General features: G+C 45.5%; 2 protein-coding genes across 11 annotated transcripts in view; one reads left to right on the top strand and one right to left on the bottom strand.

Moving 5' to 3' along the window:
• Positions 1–20293, top strand: part of raraa (retinoic acid receptor, alpha a) — a 484346-nt gene extending 464053 nt beyond the window's left edge. For all 10 annotated transcript variants that reach the window (XM_067968843.1, XM_067968840.1, XM_067968839.1 and 7 more), the window contains 2 exons: positions 13875–14033; positions 15548–20293. In XM_067968843.1, coding sequence (XP_067824944.1) covers positions 13875–14033; positions 15548–15744 — 356 coding nt within the window. In that variant the 3' untranslated portion in view covers positions 15745–20293. The remainder of the gene's footprint in view (positions 1–13874; positions 14034–15547) is intronic.
• Positions 1–22254, bottom strand: part of LOC137299880 (gap junction delta-3 protein-like) — a 115410-nt gene that overhangs the window by 72819 nt on the left and 20337 nt on the right. The window lies entirely within an intron of this gene.

Below are 22254 nucleotides of genomic sequence, written 5' to 3'. Positions count from 1 at the left end.
AATAATCAGCTTGGATTTCTAAAAGGAAGGTCATGTTTAACCAACCTTATTGAATTCTTTGAAGAAATAACAGAGTGAGTAGACAAGGATAATGCAGTGGATGTGGTCTGCATGGACTTTCAGAAGGCCTTTGCTAAGGTGCCACATAAAGAGACTCATAACAAAGGTCAGGACGTATGGAGTCAGGGACCAGGTAGCAAAATGGATTGAAAGATGGCTACAAAACATAAAACGGAGGGTAGGAGTGAAGGGAAGTTTCCCAGACTGGCAGAAAGTAGGAAGTGAAATCCCACAGCAATCTGTGCTAGATCCACTGTTGTTCACTATATACATTCAACGATTTGGACTCAGAAATTGGAGATGTGGGCCCCAATATTTACAGAGCAGCAGGGAGTCTGCGGGTGAGGCTGAAAATGACCAAAGAACCCGGCAAGGCCGGAGGTGCTGCCAAACTTAACGGCAGAACTTCATTAGCATTTTGTAGGTCCGTCTCTCGCCCGGCAGCCGGCCAAATGGACAGCCCAGCTGGCGGGCAGGAGGCCACAGCTGGTGACCCTTGGGGACGGTCCCCGGCAATCGGGAGGGAGGAAAAGCCTCCGATCGGGAGGGGGGAGAGACCCGCGATCAGGAGAGCCGGGGGCGGGTCGGCAGTCGGGAATGTGGGAGGCCGAAGGCTTTCTTGAGGGGTCTGGAGGGAGCATTCCTGTTCCTCCTGGCCCACAAGGAGTGCTGAAAGAGGCACTTAGATTGTGGAGCCGGCAGCTCCCGCCGCCCCTTTCACTGACAATTTTCCCGACCCTGGGAAACCCGCGCAGCAACAATAACATGCAAATTAGGCTCCCAATTCCACTTAATATGTTAATTAAGCGCCCCGCCTCTCGATGACAGGACAGTCGGACGCCCCGTTATCCAGGGTGGTCCCGTGCCCGGCGGGTCAGGGTCGAGTGCCACATATTTAAATCTTCAACCCGACCCTCTCCCGCCTGCCGTGTGGAGGTTAATATCGAGGCCATGGTGTCAGAGTTTGTGAACAATATCAAATTGGGGGGTATAGCTAAGTATGTGGAAGACTGCACTGAAATATAGGAAGAAACAAAGTGGATTGCAGAGTGGGCGGATAAATGGAAAATTAAATTAAATATAGCGAGGTGTGAGATTGGTAGGTAGAATAAGGAGGTCACTTATTCCATCGGAGGTTAGAAACTAAATGGGGTAGAGGAGCAAAGAGATCTGGGAATACAGATACATAGATGTTAAAAGTAGCAACACAGGTTAATAAGGCCATAAGGAGTACAAACAAAGTACTGGAGTTCATTTCTAGAGAAACAAAATACAAAAGAATAATGTTAAACTTATGTAGAACCTTGGACCACACTTAGAGTGCTGTGTGCAGTTTTGGTCTCCGTACTACAAAAAGGATATTGAAACACTGGAAAAAATGCAGAAAAGATATCCAAGGATGTTACCAGAATTGAGAGGATGCAACTATCAGGAAGGATAGAGCAGGCTGGGGTTCATTTCTCTGGAAAAGAGAGGACTAAGAGGAGGCCTGATAGAGGTCCTTAAAATTATGAAGGAGCTTGATTGGGTGGATGTGGAGAAACTGTTTCCATTTATGGGTGAGTCGAGAACAGGGGGCATAAATATAAGATAGCCACTAACAGGCCAAATAAAGATTTATGAGGAATTTCTTCGCACAGAGATTGTTAAGAATGTGAAATTCGCTGCCAAATGGAGTAGTTGAAGCAGATAGTATTTGTTAATTGTATCATGTGATTTACATCAATTAGTGCTAATTGTATTCAGGTGGTGTGTGTCAATTGGGGACTCTCTTGTATCCATTTATATGAGAGCTTATCTAGGGTGTGGTGTGTGTCTAAGGGAAAGCTCTGTGAATAAAGGCTTGGAAGCAACTAAAGACCAGGCTCTAGTATTCTGTCCTTCACCAATTGCCTATTCAATTTATAACAGTATTGATGCATTTAAAGGGAGGCTTGATGCATATATGAGGAAGAAAGGAATAGAGGGATATTGGAGCAGGGTGGGAAGAAGTAGTTAGAGTGGGAGGAGGCTCGTGTAGAGTATAAACACTGACATGGACCAGTTTCTGGCCTTTCTCTGTGCTGTAAATTGGATGTAATTCTATGTAAGAAAGAGAATTGTGCTTATGTAGCACCTGATTACATCTCTCAAAAATGTCTCAAAGTGTTTCATATAGAGTGAAGAACAGTAACTGCTGTTATGGAGGAAAATATGGCAGCCGCCACCAGCTAGACCCCATAAATAGTAATGCGATGAATGACCAGTTTGTCTGCTTTTTATTGATGGAGAAATGTAAGCCAGGAAAACACCCTGCACTGGAGTGTCAGTCCTGAAGAGGAGCTTGCACCCTCAAATTTCTGCCTGAGAGGCAAGGGTGCTTCTAACTGAGCCAAGCTAAGACTCATTGTTTGCCAATAGCTATAATCCTGGCACAGCAAACAGATCCTGAAGGAAGGAGACCCTCATGAACAGCACTAGATAGACCCACAATGTCCTGTAAATTAGTGCTGTATTATGTGTTGCAGAATCGCTGCATAAAGTTGATGTGGAATGTTGGATCCAGGTGCTTTAGAAACTGCTCGTTGATATTGAGGGGCAATTTCTACGCACCTGGATTAACATTTGAACAGCTGCACGCGCAAAATGTCACATGCACATGGGGGAGAAGAATAGCAATTGGGCAAGTTACCAGAGGGCGTACAATACCTGTGCTTTTAGGAGAAAGGGAGGGGAGAAATTGGTGGAAAATGAGGAAAAATAGTAATTTTACGAGCATTCATTGGTAGCATGCTTCATAATCTGTTGGGAAATGCCAACAATAAAATTTGATCTGAGACTACACGTCCCGCTGTAAAAATCCATTAAAACACCAATTCCACAGTCCACACTTCATAAAAATCTGCATGAAGATGAAACTTACACATTGGCTTTCATGGTAATGGTCTTCTGGCAACTGGGGCACACTGAAAAACGAGTGCCAACATCGTCTTTGCATTGGAAATCACACACACTCATTTAAGCAGCTCTCTCCGTCAGTTCGAGACACTGGGGAGTAGGGGACAGTAACAGCTAATGGCTTAAGTAGGATAAAAAAAAAACTATACATAGTATTACTTTGCAGTAAGTTTAAAAATAAATCTGATAATGTTGTCCCATCTTGAGTACATTCATGGAAAATTTATGAAGGACACACTTTTCCTTTTACCAACTAAAAGCACGAACAAGTTCCCCGAATAGAAATCAAACGCTCCCCAGCCTGCAGGCTGCGGACCAAGTTGATTGTTGAGATGATTAACGAGGATGTGGTTAGCTTCTTCTAAGTAAATATTAAATACTATTAGCTCTGGGCTTTTTGTTTTATGATGGAAATTAGGGCTGTAATTTAGGGCTGTGGTCCCCACCTGCGTAGAGCACCTATGTATCGACAGCAAATGACTGACACTGGGAGGGTGTTTTATCCTGCATTTGCTATCCTCACTGGGAAAAGTAGCTATGAATGTTGTTCTCCAGTCTATACTCACCAAATGTTTTTACTAAAAATAGTGAACAGAGGAAAATATAACCCACGGACTTTCCCAGCGTGACAGGATGCTCGTCTGAGAGATGCAGCTTCCTCACACTCTCTCTCTCTCTCTCTCTCTCACTCACACACACACACACACACACACACACACACACACACACACAGAGGGGCAGAAGCATACACAATTTACATGAATGTAATCACATTTGCAACTAGTTCTTTTTCTTTATTTTTGCGGAATCTCGGAATACATCACTATCCTATCCTGCTGGCAAGAATCTGATGTGTGTTGCAGAAGGATCGTAAAGGGGGAGAGGTTGTTTTAAATCACTGTTTGAAATTGAGCATAACCCTAGCTGGTTCTGTGCCTTTGTAATACATTACACACTTATACAGTCTCCGCTGCAGGCTTGCTCAGTGAGTGAATGCACCATGTTTTGTGTTAGATTGAGGCTTACAGAACGTAAAGAATACAAGATGTAGCACCTCATCTTCGCAGAATTAGCTGGTCTCAGCCAGGGGAAGAGCCCGGGGACATTATAATTAGCCTTAGCGTCCATGGGCTAGAGGGAAGGAAAAATCAGCTAGAGCTCCCACTTCAGATTGCTGTCTAATGACTCCTGGAAATGTCTGCTTGTGTGTGTGCATGTAAATAAATGTTAGGTGAGGACAGGATCAGACTCGGTCAAATAACCTGCCAACACTTGTTGTCTGGGCTCATACATGGCCACTTGGGTGAAATAAAGGAGAGTTGCTGGTGTCAGTGAAACCATTATCCAGCATAGGTTACCACCTTTTGAAGGAAAGAAGAAAACTAGGTGGAAAATGTCACTGGTGGAAATGCAGAGAGCTTGTGTTGTCTCTCCCTGTCCAAGAGGTGAGACCTCATTGTAGTAGTTATGCTTAATCCTTATTTTGCCAACAGACCTAACACTATGTTTTGCTCAATCATCCAGAATGTAACAGTTTTTGAAAGATCACTTAGAATTAGGGCTGTTAACCAATTAAAAAAACTAATCGCAATTAATCTTGTGATTAAAAATTTTAATCTGTTAATATTGGTTTTAATTGATACCCTTGTCACCAGCGTTGCTAAGTATTTATGTGCCGACTTTACTATTATCGTTTCTGGATGCCATGCTGGTTATATTGGTGTCTGTTTTGGCCTGTGTGCCAATATGTGAGCCTTGTCTTTACTGTTAGCAGAGGGTGATTTTTCTGCTGGGACATAGGTTGATTATAAGATGGATAAATTAGTGCACGGAGCAATGGTGGTTATACATGTACAGCATAATACAGAGACAGTCAGAGGTAATCAAAAATCTCTTCTTGAAAACTAAAGGAAAAGTAATGGAAAGTTACTTTTCAGTTCATTCCCAGCCTTTGGTAAAGGTGTTGAGTTCCTGAGTTTAGTGTAATTGACTGAATGGCATCCGGCTCGACCCTGAACTCTGCTGCCAAATAGCTCAGGCTTTTCTGTTCCCGGCCTCACCCCATTCCCTTCTCTCTCAAACTTCCCCTCCTAGTATCCCGTTCCTGCCCTCGCCCTGCTCATTCCTTCCTCAGGCTTTCCCTCCCAGCTTACAGCACAGAAGAAGGCTATTTGGCGCATCACATCTGTACCGACCCTCTTCTAGAATAATTCCAAACTAATCCTATTGCCCTGCTTTCTCCCCATAGCCCTGTATTTTCCTCTGCTTCAAATAAATATCCACTTTTGCCTTAAAACTGTGTCTGCCTCAACCACTCCTTGTGGCAAAGCATTCGATGCTCCAGCAACCGTCTGCAAAAATAAATTTCTCCTAACCTCCCTCATCGGTCTATCAGTGACTATTTTAATTTGATTACTCCCTCATCACTGACTCTTCAACCACAGCAAAAATTATTTTTTTCCCACTCGCCCATGCTACACCTAATCTCAATGTTTAAAATAAAAACAGAAAATGCTGGAAAATGCTCAGCAAGTCAAGCAGCATCTGTGGAGAGAGAAACAGAGTTAACGGGGGTATTTTTAGCCCGGAGCCAGGAAGGGGGGCGGGCGGTGGGGTCGAATTGCAGATGGGAAACCCGGAAGTACGAGTTTCCCGGGCGTCCTTACGATTTTGACGTAAGGTTTGTCTTTTATTTTTTTTGATGGTTTCCCGCCCAACAGGCCGGCCTGATTTGACAGGCTGGTCTCAGTCGGACAGGAGAAGAGCCAGGAAGAGTTAAGTGTTCAGGTAAGTCTTAGAATGGATAGGTGGTGGGGGGAGATGGGGGGGTCATCGGCGGGCATGGGGATCATCGGGGGAGGGGTCAGTCATGGGGGTCAGTCATCAGGAGGGGGATTCGGGAGTCAGTCACCGAGGGGGGGGGGGGGGGTTTGGGATCGGGAATCGCGATCGTTGGGGGGGAGGGGTCGCGATCGTTGGGGGGGGGGGGTCGCGATCTTTGAGGGGGGTTTGCGATCGTTGCAGGGGGTGGGGTCGCTGCAAGTAGGCTTGTTGGGCCTGGGGGATGCACTCCTGCTCCTCCGGGCCCAGAAGCTGTGCCATAAAGTCTCTAACCTGCAGTTTCGGGCCTTTTCGCCTCTTTTCACGTAGCATGAAGGAGAAGGCCTGGGAATCCCGAGAGGCTAAAATCACAAAACCTGAAAAAATGGAAGGTTTTAGTGAGTAACCCGCCTCCTGAGAGCGGGTTGGTCGCCCGCCGCTCGTCCCGTCCCCGTGGAAACCGGAAATGGGCAGGTTTGGGTGGGGGGCAATTTTTAATGCCCCCCGCCCCCAACCTACCCATTTTTCGAGGTTAAAATCATGCCCAACGTTTCAGGTCAATGACCTTCAGTCAGAATGTTTAATGCTGTTTCTGAGTACAAGAAGTGGGAATGTGTTCCACCCTCAACATCATGTTATAACAGAAAAGTGCAGATGTGACAAGTATGCTGTTTGTATTAATGATAATCAGGTTTGTGTCAACACTTCACTTTGTGTCCACTGTAAACCAGCATTAAACGTGTAAGGAAGCTATAATACTGTAAAAATAATGTCATGTTTGTTTAACAGTGCTGTAATCACATTAACAGGGTAGTAAACAGTTTGTAATATTGGTGTAATAATTCATTGATAATATTTCAGTAAAGCTGTCAGTGAAGGACTGTTACGAGTTTATAAATTTTTGTTGCCAGTTTTGTTCCCTTTCCCCCCCTCCTTTTCCTGAAAGTGTTAACTCCCGACTGAGGTCTGAGTTCTGTAGGTGCTGATCTGCCTTTCAGTACCTCGTCCAAGTGTCGATTATTCATGTGAGATTAGACAGTGGGTGTTGGCAGGCTGTTTGCCCGATCCCATTCTCACCCAATGTCTAGACACGCGTACTTCCAGATGAAGTCGCTGGCTAGAGTTGGCTGATTTTTTTCCCCTCCCTAAACCCAGAAGTGCTGAGGCAAATTGTAGCACCTCAAACTGCTGACACCAGCGAATACAGCACAGATTGGGAATCGAACCTTCGACCTTGTGGTTTTTATGGTTCAGTCATCTGCTGCCTTTACCATTAGAGGAGATTCTATATTAGTCTTCATTTTTTTAAGAACAGTACATTTTTGGGGTGGCTTAAACAAAACAGTACAGTTGTGAAAAAGATAACAGCTGCGTTTGATCTTTTATTATGATAGCGTAACAACTTTTTAGTAAACATGTTAATTATTTATAGCGCTGCCAGTAAGGGCTGTTTATTTCACAGTTTAGAGTATTTCAGCTCTGTAAAATATTAAGAGATAGTTTACAACAGACACTCCAGATGAAGTGTTACTCAGTTGAAACTGGTTTTTTTATCTTCAAGCACCAGAGTCCTTCACATTCAAGCTGTAAACTGGAGGCCGACACTGCAACTCAATTAATGCCCACATTTCCCAGGAGCTTTTATTGCATCGCAGTGCAAATCTTACTCAAGATAGGACAGCTGATGTGGGAAACAGAAAATCTCACTGTCGGCCCTGCTCATCTGAACTTGGGTTAAGGCACATTATCTTCCCATACATTGCACACTGGTGCTGAGGGATTTTTCCCGTTAGTTGCAAGTATAAATGGAAGAGATTTGTTTGTTTTTTGGTTACACAGAAGGATTCATATTGGCAGCAAGATCATATAGTTCAGCACATACTCCCAGCCCAAAAGAACACTGTTGCATCCCATCCCCACTAAACCTTTGAAGGACAGCCACCTCCCATCCACACCATTACAGGACCCTGTGCTGAATATAGCCAACTTCCATTAGGACTCCAAAAATTAGACACCTCCCACCATAGCTACTTTCCACCCCACGAAATCTCTGGGAAACATAGCCATCTCCACTCCAACCCCACCACACTCTCCAAGGAACACAGCCACCTCCAACCTCACCACTTCCCTCAAGGAGCACACCTCTCCTACCCCCCACTGCACTGAGGAACACAGCCACCTCCAACCTCACCACTTCCCTCAAGGAGCACACCTCTCCTACCCCCACTACACTGAGGAACACAGCCACCTCCAACCTCACCACTTCCCTCAAGGAGCACACCTCTCCTACCCCCACTGCACTGAGGAACACAGCCACCTCCAACCTCACCACTTCCCTCAAGGAGCACACCTCTCCTACCCCCACTACACTGAGGAACACAGCCACCTCCAACCTCACCACTTCCCTCAAGGAGCACACCTCTCCTACCCCCCCACTGCACTGAGGAACACAGCCACCTCCAACCTCACCACTTCCCTCAAGGAGCACACCTCTCCTACCCCCACTGCACTGAGGAACACAGCCACCTCCAACCTCACCACTTCCCTCAAGGAGCACACCTCTCCTACCCCCACTACACTGAGGAACACAGCCACCTCCAACCTCACCACTTCCCTCAAGGAGCACACCTCTCCTACCCCCACTGCACTGAGGAACACAGCCACCTCCAACCTCACCACTTCCCTCAAGGAGCACACCTCTCCTACCCCCACTGCACTGAGGAACACAGCCACCTCCAACCTCACCACTTCCCTCAAGGAGCACACCTCTCCTACCCCCACTACACTGAGGAACACAGCCACCTCCAACCTCACCACTTCCCTCAAGGAGCACACCTCTCCTACCCCCACTGCACTGAGGAACACAGCCACCTCCAACCTCACCACTTCCCTCAAGGAGCACACCTCTCCTACCCCCACTGCACTGAGGAACACAGCCACCTCCAACCTCACCACTTCCCTCAAGGAGCACACCTCTCCTACCCCCCCACTGCACTGAGGAACACAGCCACCTCCAACCTCACCACTTCCCTCAAGGAGCACACCTCTCCTACCCCCACTGCACTGAGGAACACAGCCACCTCCAACCTCACCACTTCCCTCAAGGAGCACACCTCTCCTACCCCCACTACACTGAGGAACACAGCCACCTCCAACCTCACCACTTCCCTCAAGGAGCACACCTCTCCTACCCCCACTGCACTGAGGAACACAGCCACCTCCAACCTCACCACTTCCCTCAAGGAGCACACCTCTCCTACCCCCACTGCACTGAGGAACACAGCCACCTCCAACCTCACCACTTCCCTCAAGGAGCACACCTCTCCTACCCCCACTACACTGAGGAACACAGCCACCTCCAACCTCACCACTTCCCTCAAGGAGCACACCTCTCCTACCCCCACTGCACTGAGGAACACAGCCACCTCCAACCTCACCACTTCCCTCAAGGAGCACACCTCTCCTACCCCCACTGCACTGAGGAACACAGCCACCTCCAACCTCACCACTTCCCTCAAGGAGCACACCTCTCCTACCCCCACTGCACTGAGGAACACAGCCACCTCCAACCTCACCACTTCCCTCAAGGAGCACACCTCTCCTACCCCCACTGCACTGAGGAACACAGCCACCTCCAACCTCACCACTTCCCTCAAGGAGCACACCTCTCCTACCCCCACTACACTGAGGAACACAGCCACCTCCAACCTCACCACTTCCCTCAAGGAGCACACCTCTCCTACCCCCACTACACTGAGGAGCACAGCCACCTCCAACCTCACCACTTCCCTCAAGGAGCACACCTCTCCTACCCCCCACTGCACTGAGGAGCACAGCGATCACCACAGCAATCTACATCCCCACCACATCCTGCAACTAACACAGCCACCTGGCAGCCCCATCACTAACTTCACTCTGACTGTGTGCCAGTAAACAGAGAAACACAATGACAGTTCAGCGTCATTAAAAGTCTGTCATTAAAGTTTGACATGTTTCATGGTTGGGAGTATTTCAGCCCTGTTAAATATTAAGTGATAGTTTATAACAGACATTCCAAATGAAGTGTTATCCAGTTGAAATTTATCCTTTACCTTCAAACAGTGTTTCATTTTTTGTTCGTCAGCCAAAGAGCCTAGACTGAAGACAGGTACCATAACTCAAATAATGCTGAGATTTCCCCAAAGATTCTGAGATGTGCAAGTTCATAATTGTGCACCAAGCTTTTAGAAGGCAATGGTCAAAAACAAAGTTGCTTTAAAAACAGTGGCAGGGCAAGTTTATTTGATGAGTTGCTGAGCCATATACAGCAGGAAGTTCAATCTTCTGTCTACACTAATTTAGCTGATCTTGACCAGAGCTGGGCTAGTGGATTTGCCCTCAATGATCCTGGGTTAAGGTGGAAATCAGCCAGTGTTCCTGTTATGCAGCGGTCTCTGCTGGAAGTGCATGTGTTTGATATCAGGTGAGGAGAGAATCAGAGCTCAGCTGTGACCCCTCCTCCTCCTCCCCCTTTCCCCAGTTTGAATAACGTACTAACACCATCGTGGCTCACAGATGGCTACTTGTGGGAGCATCCCAGCAAGTTGTCAACGTCAGAGGACGGGAGAAGAAAATGTCAACAATGAAAAATAGAGGAAAACCAAAGTGAAATTGTACCATCGATCGGACAGCTCAATTATAAAAATAAAAACAGTAAACTGTCGGGACATAAGGTTCAGGGTTTTTTTTAATTACTTTCTTGTATTTGATGATGTCAACACTCCATAGAGGATTAGACCCTTGTTGCTGTGCTGCTAGTAGAAAGCATACTATCTGAAACTGAGAAAAATTGCTTTGACAGTGCCACATTAATTCTCTCACTGTTTCCTCTCCCTGCAGTGGGGTCTTCTCTCGCATTGCAAAAGATACCAACTACTGCAAAAAAGGGTAGTAGGCAGAGAAAGATGGTATGTCACTGTCATTGGCAAAACCAACATTTACAGATCAAAATACAACATAAACTCATTTTTTAATCTGGTCCCTGGGGCTTTGCCTTAAATTTGCTTCACTGCATCTAATCTGCTTTCTGCAGAAACGCAGAGGGATAGTAGCAATATACAGCCAAAGTGCACTGTTAGCATCCTGACTTAAAGGCAAGGTGGCCTGTCAGCATTTCTTTTATCCGTTAACAAGTCATCAGTCAAGAGAAGAACTCAGGACTTGTTTACCAACTGGTCATTCAAATCCATTAACTAGTGGTATCGTAGAGTGGACTGACAGTTGAAATGGTAGCCAGTTGTCTATCCATGTTCTGGACAGTTACTTGTTTAACACAGACCAGTGTCATTACACGCTTATATCACCCTCTGGTGTCTGTCTGGAGTATGTCTGTGGTTCTGGTAGAACATAAATTGATGCTTCATTTGTAAGCAGTAATAATATTAACTGTATTAGAGTGAAACACAGTCAACAATCTATAATCATCCAGTACTGTACAAATAGGGATTAAAATAACATTTATACTTAACAATAATTATTAATCCTTTCCCCTCTTTTATGGCAGCATTGGCTCAATTGGTATCATTCTCACCTCAGAAGGATGTGGGTTCAAATCCCACTCCAGGACTTAAGAACATAATCTCACCTGACACTTTCAGGGAGTGCTGCAATAATGGAAGTGCGTCTTTTAGATGAGCTGTTAAGCCCAAGGTCTTTTCTGTATCGTTCAGTTGGATGTTCAGATCCCAGAGCAATATTTGAAGAAGGGAGAGGGTGTAGAAGTGTCCTGGGCAAAATTACTCCCCAAACAACACCGTCAGAAATTGATGAGCTGGTCATTCTCACCTCACTGTACCCACATAACAATAATTCATTCCATGTGAAGTACTTTGGATGTAGCTGAGGGACATAAGAAATAGGAGCAGGAGTAGGCCATACGGCCTCTTGAGCCTGCTCTGCCATTCAGTAAGATCATAGTTGATCTTCGACCTCAACTCCACTTTCTCACCCGATCCCCATATCCCTTGACTCCCTTAGAGTCCAAAAATGTATCAATCTCAGCCTTGATTATATTCAACGATGGAGCATCCACAGCCCTCTGGGGTAGAGCATTGCGAAGATTCATGACCAAACATTATAAGATTGTATACAAACGCAACTTCTTTCTTACACGTAAGCACAGGAGGATGATCAAGAAATGGCCTCATTCTTCACACGATCACAATACAATGAATGCTAATTTGTTGTCACTGTTTAAAGACTCAGTGCGTCGCTCTCCCAGCTGGTTCAGACCCCAGATTCGATCACTGGTCTTTGCTAGCTGACCTCAGCCAGGGCAATAGTTACAACAATTGACCTTAATTCCTCTGGGTTAAGGAAGCAAAAATCAGTCTGAGTTCCTGCTTCTGATTACTGTCTAGTGATGCCTACCGGAAATGCTTATGTGAGGAAGGTGGGTGAGAACAGCATCAGGCTTGACTGCTGGGCTTCCTCTGGCATATAGGCTGCTGGTACTAACTGTTTAGATTCATACAACAACAACAACTTGCATTTATATAGCGCCTTTAACGTAATAAAACGTCCCAAGTCACAGGTGACCAAAAACTTGATTAAAGAGGAGCGTCTTAAAGGAAGAGAGAAAGGCGGGTGGCTTTAGGGAGGGAATTCCAGAGCTTAGGGCTTAGGCAGCTGAAGGCACGATCGCCATTGGTGGAGCAATTAAAATTGGGGATGCGCAAGAGGCCAGAATTGGAGGAGCGCAGAGATCTCAAAGGGATGTAGGGCTGGAGGCGGTTACAGAGATAGGGTGGAGGATTAAGAATGGCTATTTGGGTACAGTACCTGAAGATCACTGGTACCTGTGGAGCTTACCCCCAGAAAGGAATGAATGCCCTTCAGGAGGGAAGAAAATTAGTGAGAAAAATGAAGGAGGAAAAACAGATTAAGAGTATATGTGTGAAGCAGCATGTTGCAATGACTTGGGTCCTGTGTGCAAATGTCCACAGAAGGGGGGGCGTGAAAGCTTTTTTCTGTGCCTGTTGGGTGGGAGGACTATCTGATGCATCATTTTTGAACACTGTCTTTTAGCTCCTGGGATTTGGGTTTGAATCCAATCCAGACGGATGGGATGAAGGTGTCCTTTCTGACTGATGGCTATTAAGGGTCATAAGTGAAATGAGTTTGAACACATTCTCCATTCAATTCCCAGTGGGTGTGTGTCTTCATCAGAGACTGACCTCGCAACAGACACTGCAAGGGCATTGTCACCGATTGCTGTTTGCAAGCAATGGTTAATTTAGGAGTATAAATATTTGTGAGAGACATATCTTGACTGCAGTTTTACTGACTTGAGGTTTTGGCTGTTCTCTTAGGATTCTACCTGTGAAATTCTCCATAAATGTAATCATTATAAAATCTGAACACTTGCACATTTGATGCTCTTAGAGGAGTATTGCTGTCCTTTACAGCTAAGTTAAGAAAGCTTTTGCCTTCTGCATTGGCTCTTTAGCTAGCTCACACAGACTAAAAGGTCTCGTTCAATTCCCAGTCTGTGTTGAATTAGCTGCAGTGGCAATTGGAGGGGTAAAATTGGCCTCAGCAACCGAGGGGTAGTGAGGATAAAAACCCGCCCGGGTTTTCTGCTCATGATCGCTGCGTAGTAACTCCCTGCTGTAAAGTGCGCGTGCGTGTGTGTGTGTGAGAATGTCAGGTGAGAATAGAATTGAGCTTGGCTGTGATGAACCCCACAGTTAAATAGTCATCTGACACTGACTGCCGTGGCTCACATGTGAAGACTAGCCACATGGGTGAGGTATCACTCAGCACCCAGTGTCTATGGATTGTGCCCCATCAGCAGTCAAAATTTGACAACAAAAAAAAAATGGTGTTAATACGCATGCAGCACAACATTGCCTCACTGTGACATGATCGCGTCAGCTACACACAACTCCCACACACTCTGTCCCCATTAAACTTACCGATGTAAGTGACGGTGAGAAGCTGACTGACCGATTTGAGGAATATAAGGATGGAAGCGAGAGATAAAAGTTCTCTAGTAATAATAATGATTTTTTTTTTAGACCGGCAGGACCTTGAGGAGCCAGAGAAAGTGGATAAGCTGCAGGAGCCATTATTGGAAGCTCTGAAGATCTACGTGAGGAAGAGGCGGCCGAACAAGCCACACATGTTCCCAAAAATGCTGATGAAGATCACAGATCTGCGCAGCATCAGTGCCAAAGGTGAGTGCAGGGTGGTCATCCAAGAGTAAACCCAGTACACGAAGGTGCCCTGTGACCTATATGAATAGGGCTGGGATAGACACTGGCCTACAGAGGCTAACGTCTCATTTTAGTTGACTTTAAGTTCTGAAACATAAGAACAGGAGGAGGCCATTCAGCCCTTCGAGCCTGTTCCGCCATTCAATTAGATCATGGCTGATCTGTATCTTAAGAAACGCATTAGTTTAATTTTATTGTTCACATTGGCTTTCAGAAATTTAATGTAAAACTTCCCAGTGGTTCAGTAGGATAAATTCACCTGGTAAGAAAACAGCCTTTCCCAGTGCCAACCTCAGTGAATCTGTCGAGAGTGCACTGGGGGTTTGCCACTGGCTGTGCGAAACCAGAAGAATTAACACATTAATAGCCCAATATAAAAGCAGCTTCAAAGATGTGGCACCACTGTGAGTGTGGTCTCTTGTGTTCAATCCTTGTCCAGATAGACAGATTGAAGGATAAACAGATTTTGCAGTGAATCCTTTAATTACAGTGGCAGTAACACTCAGCTGCATCCTTAGTTCCACTTCCTCCATCTCCTTCCAGGTATGCTGTCCTATGGGTGGCGTGCACTGGCGCAGCAAGCAGGGCCACCCATCTCACAGACATTTTGCCCTTGTCAGGAATGGTGCATCGCTCCATCATTTGGATACAGACTTAGTTTTCTGCCTCCACATTTATTGTACCAGCCACTGAGTGTTGCCAGACATTTCTTGACCAAAGCTGAACTATACATTAAAAATACTTGCAGCCTTTGTAAAGGCTAATGCTGTTTTATCTCCCTAGGCGGCCACTTATCTTTGAATGGCTGCATTCTTTTAAATTTACCTCTCACCCCTTATAAAGAACCCTTAAGGGCCCCTCACACATTCCATCTCCCCCTTTACCGGTAAGCTCCCAATGCCAGGCCACATATTGGGACGGGAATGCGCCCAGACTATGTAAATGAATCTGACCTCACAACATCAAATTAGGTCAGTTGCACTAACGCTCAGAGGCTGCTAATAATGCACAGCCCAAATCATGCCCAAAAAAAATCTATCCCCCATTTCTCTAACATAATATAGGGACATAACAATGAAACATCTGCTCAGGACCATCATTGGTACCACTCCATCATCATCGTCATCAACAACTTGCATTTATAGAGCCTCTTTAATGTAGAAAACATCCCGTCATTTTATGGTGGGGGGAATAGGAAAGAGAAAAAAACTATAAAGACTACTTAATTACTATTATTAATTGCAATGATTCCAAGATGGAAGGGAGCATGACAGGGAGAGGAAAAATCTACTCACATTTCAGTTATTAGTGGCGCATTTAGAATCCTTTCATTTGTGTAGGAACTATATTGCTGGAGTCCCTCGACTGAGTTAGTGCCACCCTCTGATATTTGGGCATGAATTGCTCCAGCGTTGCTGCACACAACTTTTCTCTGGGTCTGAGTCTCACAGTCATGTTCCTTTCTCTGTTCCCAGGAGCTGAGCGGGTCATCACCCTCAAAATGGAGATTCCCGGATCCATGCCACCACTCATTCAGGAAATGCTGGAGAATTCTGACGGCATCGATCCTTCCTCCTCGCCTTGTAGCAAAAGCAGCGCTGCCCGTCCGTGTAGCAGCCCGAGCATGTCCCCGAGCTCCGCCAGCAGTAGCCCGAACACCCAGTCACCATAGCTTCGTGAGAAAGAAAAGGAGCAAGTGAGTCGGACTCTCACTCACATGGACGTTTGACGTGTTTGTAAAAGATGAAGTGTTCACAGGAGAGCCACAGTATTGTTTTGCCACATACTCTGCAGCTTGTGGAAGGCGATTGGGACTGAGTTGGAACTTACACGCTGTGCTTAGCCACGCTGGAAGCTCTTTCAAAAGTGCTTAACTGAGATGGACACTGAGTTCAGGGCTGTGCTGAGCAGCAGATATGAACCACACACACACGCACCCCCCGCCCCCTCCGAAATAGGAATCGACAGTTCTTAAATCAGGCCCCTTTGCAAGCCTTCAGCTTCTGGTTTTAGAACACGCTTTGATTTAACGCTAGGAGAGAACTATGAAGACCCTTTGTGTTTATTTTTTGGAGGGGGGGGAAATTTCTCCTCTCCTTTTGTTTATCTTTCATAATCTCATATAATACTAGCTGACAGTCAGACTGGATCACCAGCGCAGAATTCAGTAGTATCCAAAAACAAGGAATTTGAACAAAGAAAAGTTTATATGAATGAAACATTTAACTGATTTTTTTTTTTTGGAACTGTTTAAATTGGATTTACCAGAGGAGGAAGAAAATAACAGATGATGGTGTCATTACATTTTTGAAATGAGTTGCATACAAGCTGGAAGATAATGAAGGTAACTAGGTTACACTAGGGATATCTGTAAATAAGCTGTTCTGTTTAATGTACTCACAAGAGGTTTCCAATCCTTTCTTTTATGCCTTTGTTGATTGGATGTTCATTTTAAGCACATTTATTCTGAGAGAGAGCACGGCTCTGAAGTACTGTGTAGGTCTCAAATGCCCCGCCCTGGCTGCTGCACGGCACGGGAGCCGAGAATGCACGTGCGAGTGCAATCGCACAAGGCCACCCTTCACGCCCCTCGCCGTGATTGCCCAATCCCTCTCTGGGACCTAAAAGGGTCACAATCGCAGTTCAGGCATGCCGACTGAGAAGGATCCCGTAACATTGGGCTTTAATTGACTGGATGCTGAGATTGGAATGTGTGTGCCAACTTGGACTGTAATCAAATAGTCTTTCAAGAAATATATCAGTGGGGGAGAGGGGGGGGGGTTTAAAAAAAAGTTTTAAAAAAGAACTTTTATCGTCCTCACTGATACAATCAGCTCCCTCTTGTATACCAACCTGAGAAGTTATCAGTGGATTAATTTGACTGCAGTTTGCACGGGAGGTTCAATCACATCCAGTGGTGTCATTGGCAAAAAGGGAGTTTGAGCTTCTCAGGGTTTGACCGTGGTGTACTGTGAACAAAGACCTGCACAGTGCTCAGGGTGTTCTGATTGTTCATTCAAAGGAATGATCGATCACTTTTCGACCTCACCTTGTTTGACTCTCAGTAATCTTGTTATAGTTACGCTTTAAACTGCATTGGAATTTTTTGATATTTGAGGCTGCCGAGTTTGCAGCCGCGTACATTTCTAAGAGTGAAACAGGCATAACTGGATACAAGTGCGCTGCCACGGGCTGGGGCGAAACACCACTCCTTCAAAGCTCAATGTTCGTCTGCTCTCTACCTCTCTCGCCAACTTGCAAATCTCGACTGAGGTCCAGGCAAACCACTCTTCCAAGAAGGCACAAACCTGGATTCTTTTTCTTTTATATTCATTCTCGGGATGCGGGTGCCACTGGCAAGACCGGCATTTATTGCACATCCCTAATTGCCCTGAGAAGGTGGTGGTGGAAGGGGGCCTTTCTTCTAGAACCGCTGATAGACAACTGAGTGGCTTGCTTAGGCCACTTCAGAGGGCAGTTAAGAGTCAGCCTCGCTGGTGTGGGACTGGAGTCACATATAGGCCAGACCGGGTAAGGACGGCAGGTTTCCTTCCCTAAAGGACATGAGTGAACCAGTTGGGTTTTTACGACAATCCGACAGCTTCATTGTCACTTTTACTGGTACCGGCTTTTTAATTTCCAGGCTTTTTTTCTTTAAACTGAAATAAAATTCTCAAACTGCCTCGGTGAGATTTGAACTCTCGTCCTCTGCAATACTAGTCCAGCAACCTAACCACTCAGGCCTTTTGATGCCATTCGCCAACCCTCATCTGATTGACATTGTGTGAATTAGAGCAATACCTGATGCAACTCAAAACAGCTCTCCTAAAATTATCGAAACAATTCAGCCCAGTATTTGAACCAAAGTGTTAACACCGAAAAGAAAGGACAAATGAACTGAAACCACTTTCAATCGATCTGGGTTCCTTAGTAAAAAGATTGGACCCAGTGATGGGGAGGGGGGATGTTATTGATGGGTTTTATAACATCAGCTTTGAGGGAATTATTTTGACCTTCAACCCTTTGTCAAAATTAGAAATCCAATTGCAGGTCCAAGACCTTGTGGCATGGGAATCTGTTACTAGCAACAATAGGGGTCTTTTATTCTGCGGATGTTGAGGTCTCAGATGATGGGATTTCTTCGGTTGATGACTGAACGTAAATCACTTTGACAAGACGAAAATCTAGGAGGATAAGAAAGCAAGGTTCTCTGTTCAGTTGTGAAGGTTAAAAGGTATCTTCAGGGGTGCCGGGAATCACTCGCTGTCAGTCTGGGATGAGATTCAGTCGGGGTATTTTTTTTTTTATTCGATAAATGAATTTTGTGCTTTACGTGGAAGAACAAAGCTGCGTCTGCCAGACACACAAATATTTGACTTGACCAGGGAACACTCACCTGGCACCAGACAGGGAGGGATGCATTTCACAAAATGGGAGGCCCTGAGATCTGTTTGGCTAGCAAGATCCTCCTCATGCTGATTTTTTTTTCCCTTGATAGCTTACCATGGACGCCCCTCACCACCAGCATTCAACACTCTAAAAGGGGAAAACCCGCTCCCCACCCCCCTCTGTGTCCCAGACCCAGATTTGTTTTTGGGGGGGGGGTCCTGAGAGTTACAGTCAGAGGCTGCCGAAACCGCAGGCCTCCATTCCTATGGGCCCAACAGGGACTAGCGGTCACCGTCCAAGGAGAAGGAGGGGGATTAATGCGTGTAAGTCAAAGGTCTCCACTGCAGCACCCTGACTAGCAACATAGAAACAGCAGATAGGGTACTTGGGGGTTCAACATCAGTATAATGGGCACAGCTCCTCAAACCTCTGTGTTGGATTTTGGGAGAGCCGAAAAGACGCGCCTGTCCTGAAACTCAGGCCGATTCACATCTTGTCTGTGCTTCAATGAATGCCAACGCATGGCTATTGAGATATGACCCCTGCCGACCATAGGTTTATAAAGAGATTCACCTCGTTAAATAAAAGAATGTCACGTGGGTGCAGGCAGATTTACACTTCACAGATTACAACAGAAAGTTTGGACAATCTCATTCGGGCTTTCCCAGTGAAAAGATCCTAAAATCGTCTATAATTTGATGCCGATTCTACTATTTACTTCTGAGAGGCCATAATGATGGAGATGGTGCTGGGAAATAGAACAGACACATTGTCGCAGAGAGGGCAGGGATCGTGTCTATAATCTCTGGCGAACATAGTAGAAGCAGAGCTAACACTAGCCATTCAGCCCTCTTCTCCCCCACCCCCCCCCCTCCCCAGTTCTGTGCCTATTCTGGGAAGCTAGCTTTGGGAAAAGGCAGGGATGATGCTTTATCAGATTAAAAGGCTTTGTGTGCTGATTTTATCTTTGAGCAAATTCTCCCCCTCAAGTTGCTCCAGTTTTCATTAAAGGAGAATTCGCAGCTCAGTATTAATTTTCTTTACATATATATATATATATATTTATTTGAATTTTAGCTATAAATTTGAGTGAAGCAGTCTCAGCATTTGCCCAAAGTCAGAAATGCTGTGTAACACAAGCCCACAGCAAGCATGGTGAAGTGGTGCCACTCGCTGGTCATTGTTATTATTACACATTAATTTTCAGTGCATGGCAAGAGTGGCCAAACACCTGAGACTGCTCGAAACTGGCACAGTGGAAAGGTGGTATATTTCCCAGTAGTGTCTTGCAGTCATTGAAACGCACAAGGGGAGAAAGACATGTATTCCTGGTCGTGACCCAGAACTGATAGTGCACAAGTGTTTGGGTCGTTGTGAGTTATAGGTTGTGATAAAATCTTCCCTTCCTGGCTGCAGTGTATTTTCCCCCTTATTCACGGATGTATCTTATTGCTCCATTTTGTGACTGAACTCCTTCTAGCACGCCCCACCCTCACCTTTCTCCCAGCCCAGTGACAGCACATCTCTGTCTCTGTTTGTAAGTGACAACGTGGCCCAATTCAGTGTCATATTTTACACAATTTTTTTCTATTGTAAAACAGCCACCCGTGGTTTTTTCAGATTAAAAGGTACAGTTATACATTTAGTTGAATCATTAACCTGACACCTCCACTGTTAATGGCGAGTTCTTGTTCTGTTCATGGATGTGTTAGTGTACCGGGTCAGACTGTACAGTAAGACTTCCTATAACAAGGCTTTCTCTGTGCAGATGTTACTGTTAAACTTTTCATGAAGTCTACTGACAAAAGAATAAAGTTATATTTATTCTACAATATGTATAGTCGTCTTTTCTGAAATGGTAATTACTGTTTTCCTGGAATAACATGTTACTTTTCAACTTCACTGTCATCAAGGATAATGAGTCGGGTTCAGATAATGAGTCGGGTTCAGATAGTGAGGCTGGTTCAGATAATGAGTCGGGTTCAGATAATGAGTCGGGTTCTGCGATCAGACGCTTCTGGTGAGGAGTGACACGGTGCTCCCTGAGAGCTCTACTCCTCACCGGGGAAACTGAGCACAGAATCAGCCCCAATAAAAGTCGGCACCACTTTAGAACTAAGTGGAGTAGCTCCTCTGGTATCTCAGCGAGTAAGTGCGCTGCGTGGTGTGGTACTGAGCCATACAGACCAGAAGGTGTTTCGTTTATTCCCTACATTGTGCTGCATTGGCTGAATTCTGCCAGGCCAACAATTCGCCTCACTCCTCCCTGGATTAGCAAGAAGGAATGCCAGTGCTCCTCGTTGGAAATTCCACTGGGTGAGTCCAGAATTGGGCTTGGCTGTGATGCACTCCATGGTTGATTTGCATGCCAACACTCATTGAGTAACCACTTGGGTGAGATACTAGGAGGGAGGCTGCTGACAAACCTGGAACCATACTCCAGCAAGCGCAGTGCCTTCAGGAGAAAAAGGGGCGAAAATTAAGAAACTAATACTTTTTTTAAATCAGGAATTCCTCCCACTGCTGCCTTGACTGATCTTGTTTATAGTGGCAAGTAGTTCCATATTATTAAAAATCCGTATCTGTGAACGTTTGTCAGTGTCTAATTCTGTAGTGATCCTTTAAGTTGCTGATTGGTCCGTGCCAATCAGGTGACACTATGAACCAATCAGATCGCTACAAGAGTACTTAAGTCAGCCATTTTGTTTGTTTTCTATATTTTAATAACTTTTAACGTTCTTCCCTATTTAAAAAAAATGACCTTCCCTCATCCCCGTACTCCAGGGCTTGGAGCAGTGAATTGTTGGGGTGTGGAGACCGAGCGAGCCATAAGCTGGAGTGGGGCTGAGTGGGCAGGAGGCCTGAGTTTTCAGGCCTGTGATCAACCCACAGGAAGTCCACTTGTTCTTTACAAAACTTTTTTTTTTTGCCTCAGTGTTGAAGATTTTTTTCTGCCCTCTTCATATTTCCAACTGCGGACACACGGTACCGTCTGATCAAGGTGACCTGCGCCCAGATATCCACCAACTGGTTGAGTCAGTCAGGAGTATGAAATGGATTTCTTTCCCATTCTCTCAGCCTGTGTTGAGCACCCGTTAAGGAACTCAGAATCAGGGGATCCGTCGGCTCATACACACGTCCTACCGTCCGAACACTAAGGCTGTGCCACTGAGCCGCACAGTCACTTGATTGTAAGAAGCGTGTAGAAGACCACGCAGTACCTTAAAAAAAAAGGCAGCTTTATCGGAGAGCAAACGGACAATGACCACATTAGGAAAACTCAAGAAATGCAACCAGAACTCAGTGAGGGTCATTTTCAGCTTTGCCAGTAACCTGGCAAATCAGATCACCGGCCGTTTATGCAACCCACCTGATTTTCATTCAGTTGATTTCAATGGAATGAAAATCCGAAGGATTCTCCCAAAAGGTGGGTGATCTGCTCCGACTGCCCGGGCGGTGAAGCTGAATATTAACACCAGTGTCTCATCAGCCTACTCCTATGTTTTATCGGTAAACTTTTGTTACGTTGTTCATTATGATGCTACAAGTCATTGGGGTGGGATTCTCTTTCCTTAAGCCCTGGGTACCACGAGTAAGTCTTGGGAATAAAAACAAAATGCACAGCGGGCGAATGGGCATCTGAAAGAGGAGGAATGGTTAACATTTCAATTGGGACCCTTCAACAGAACTGTCATGGAAGCCAGCCTGAACTTGAAGACTTCGGTAAAACTTAGCAAGTAGGATTATTTATATTTATTTTTATAAACTTACACAGTTCTGTAAATTTAAGAGG

This window comes from Heptranchias perlo, chromosome 30 (assembly GCF_035084215.1).
Source record: "Heptranchias perlo isolate sHepPer1 chromosome 30, sHepPer1.hap1, whole genome shotgun sequence".
Lineage (NCBI taxonomy): Eukaryota > Metazoa > Chordata > Chondrichthyes > Hexanchiformes > Hexanchidae > Heptranchias > Heptranchias perlo.
This window is presented reverse-complemented; position numbering and strand designations above follow the sequence as displayed.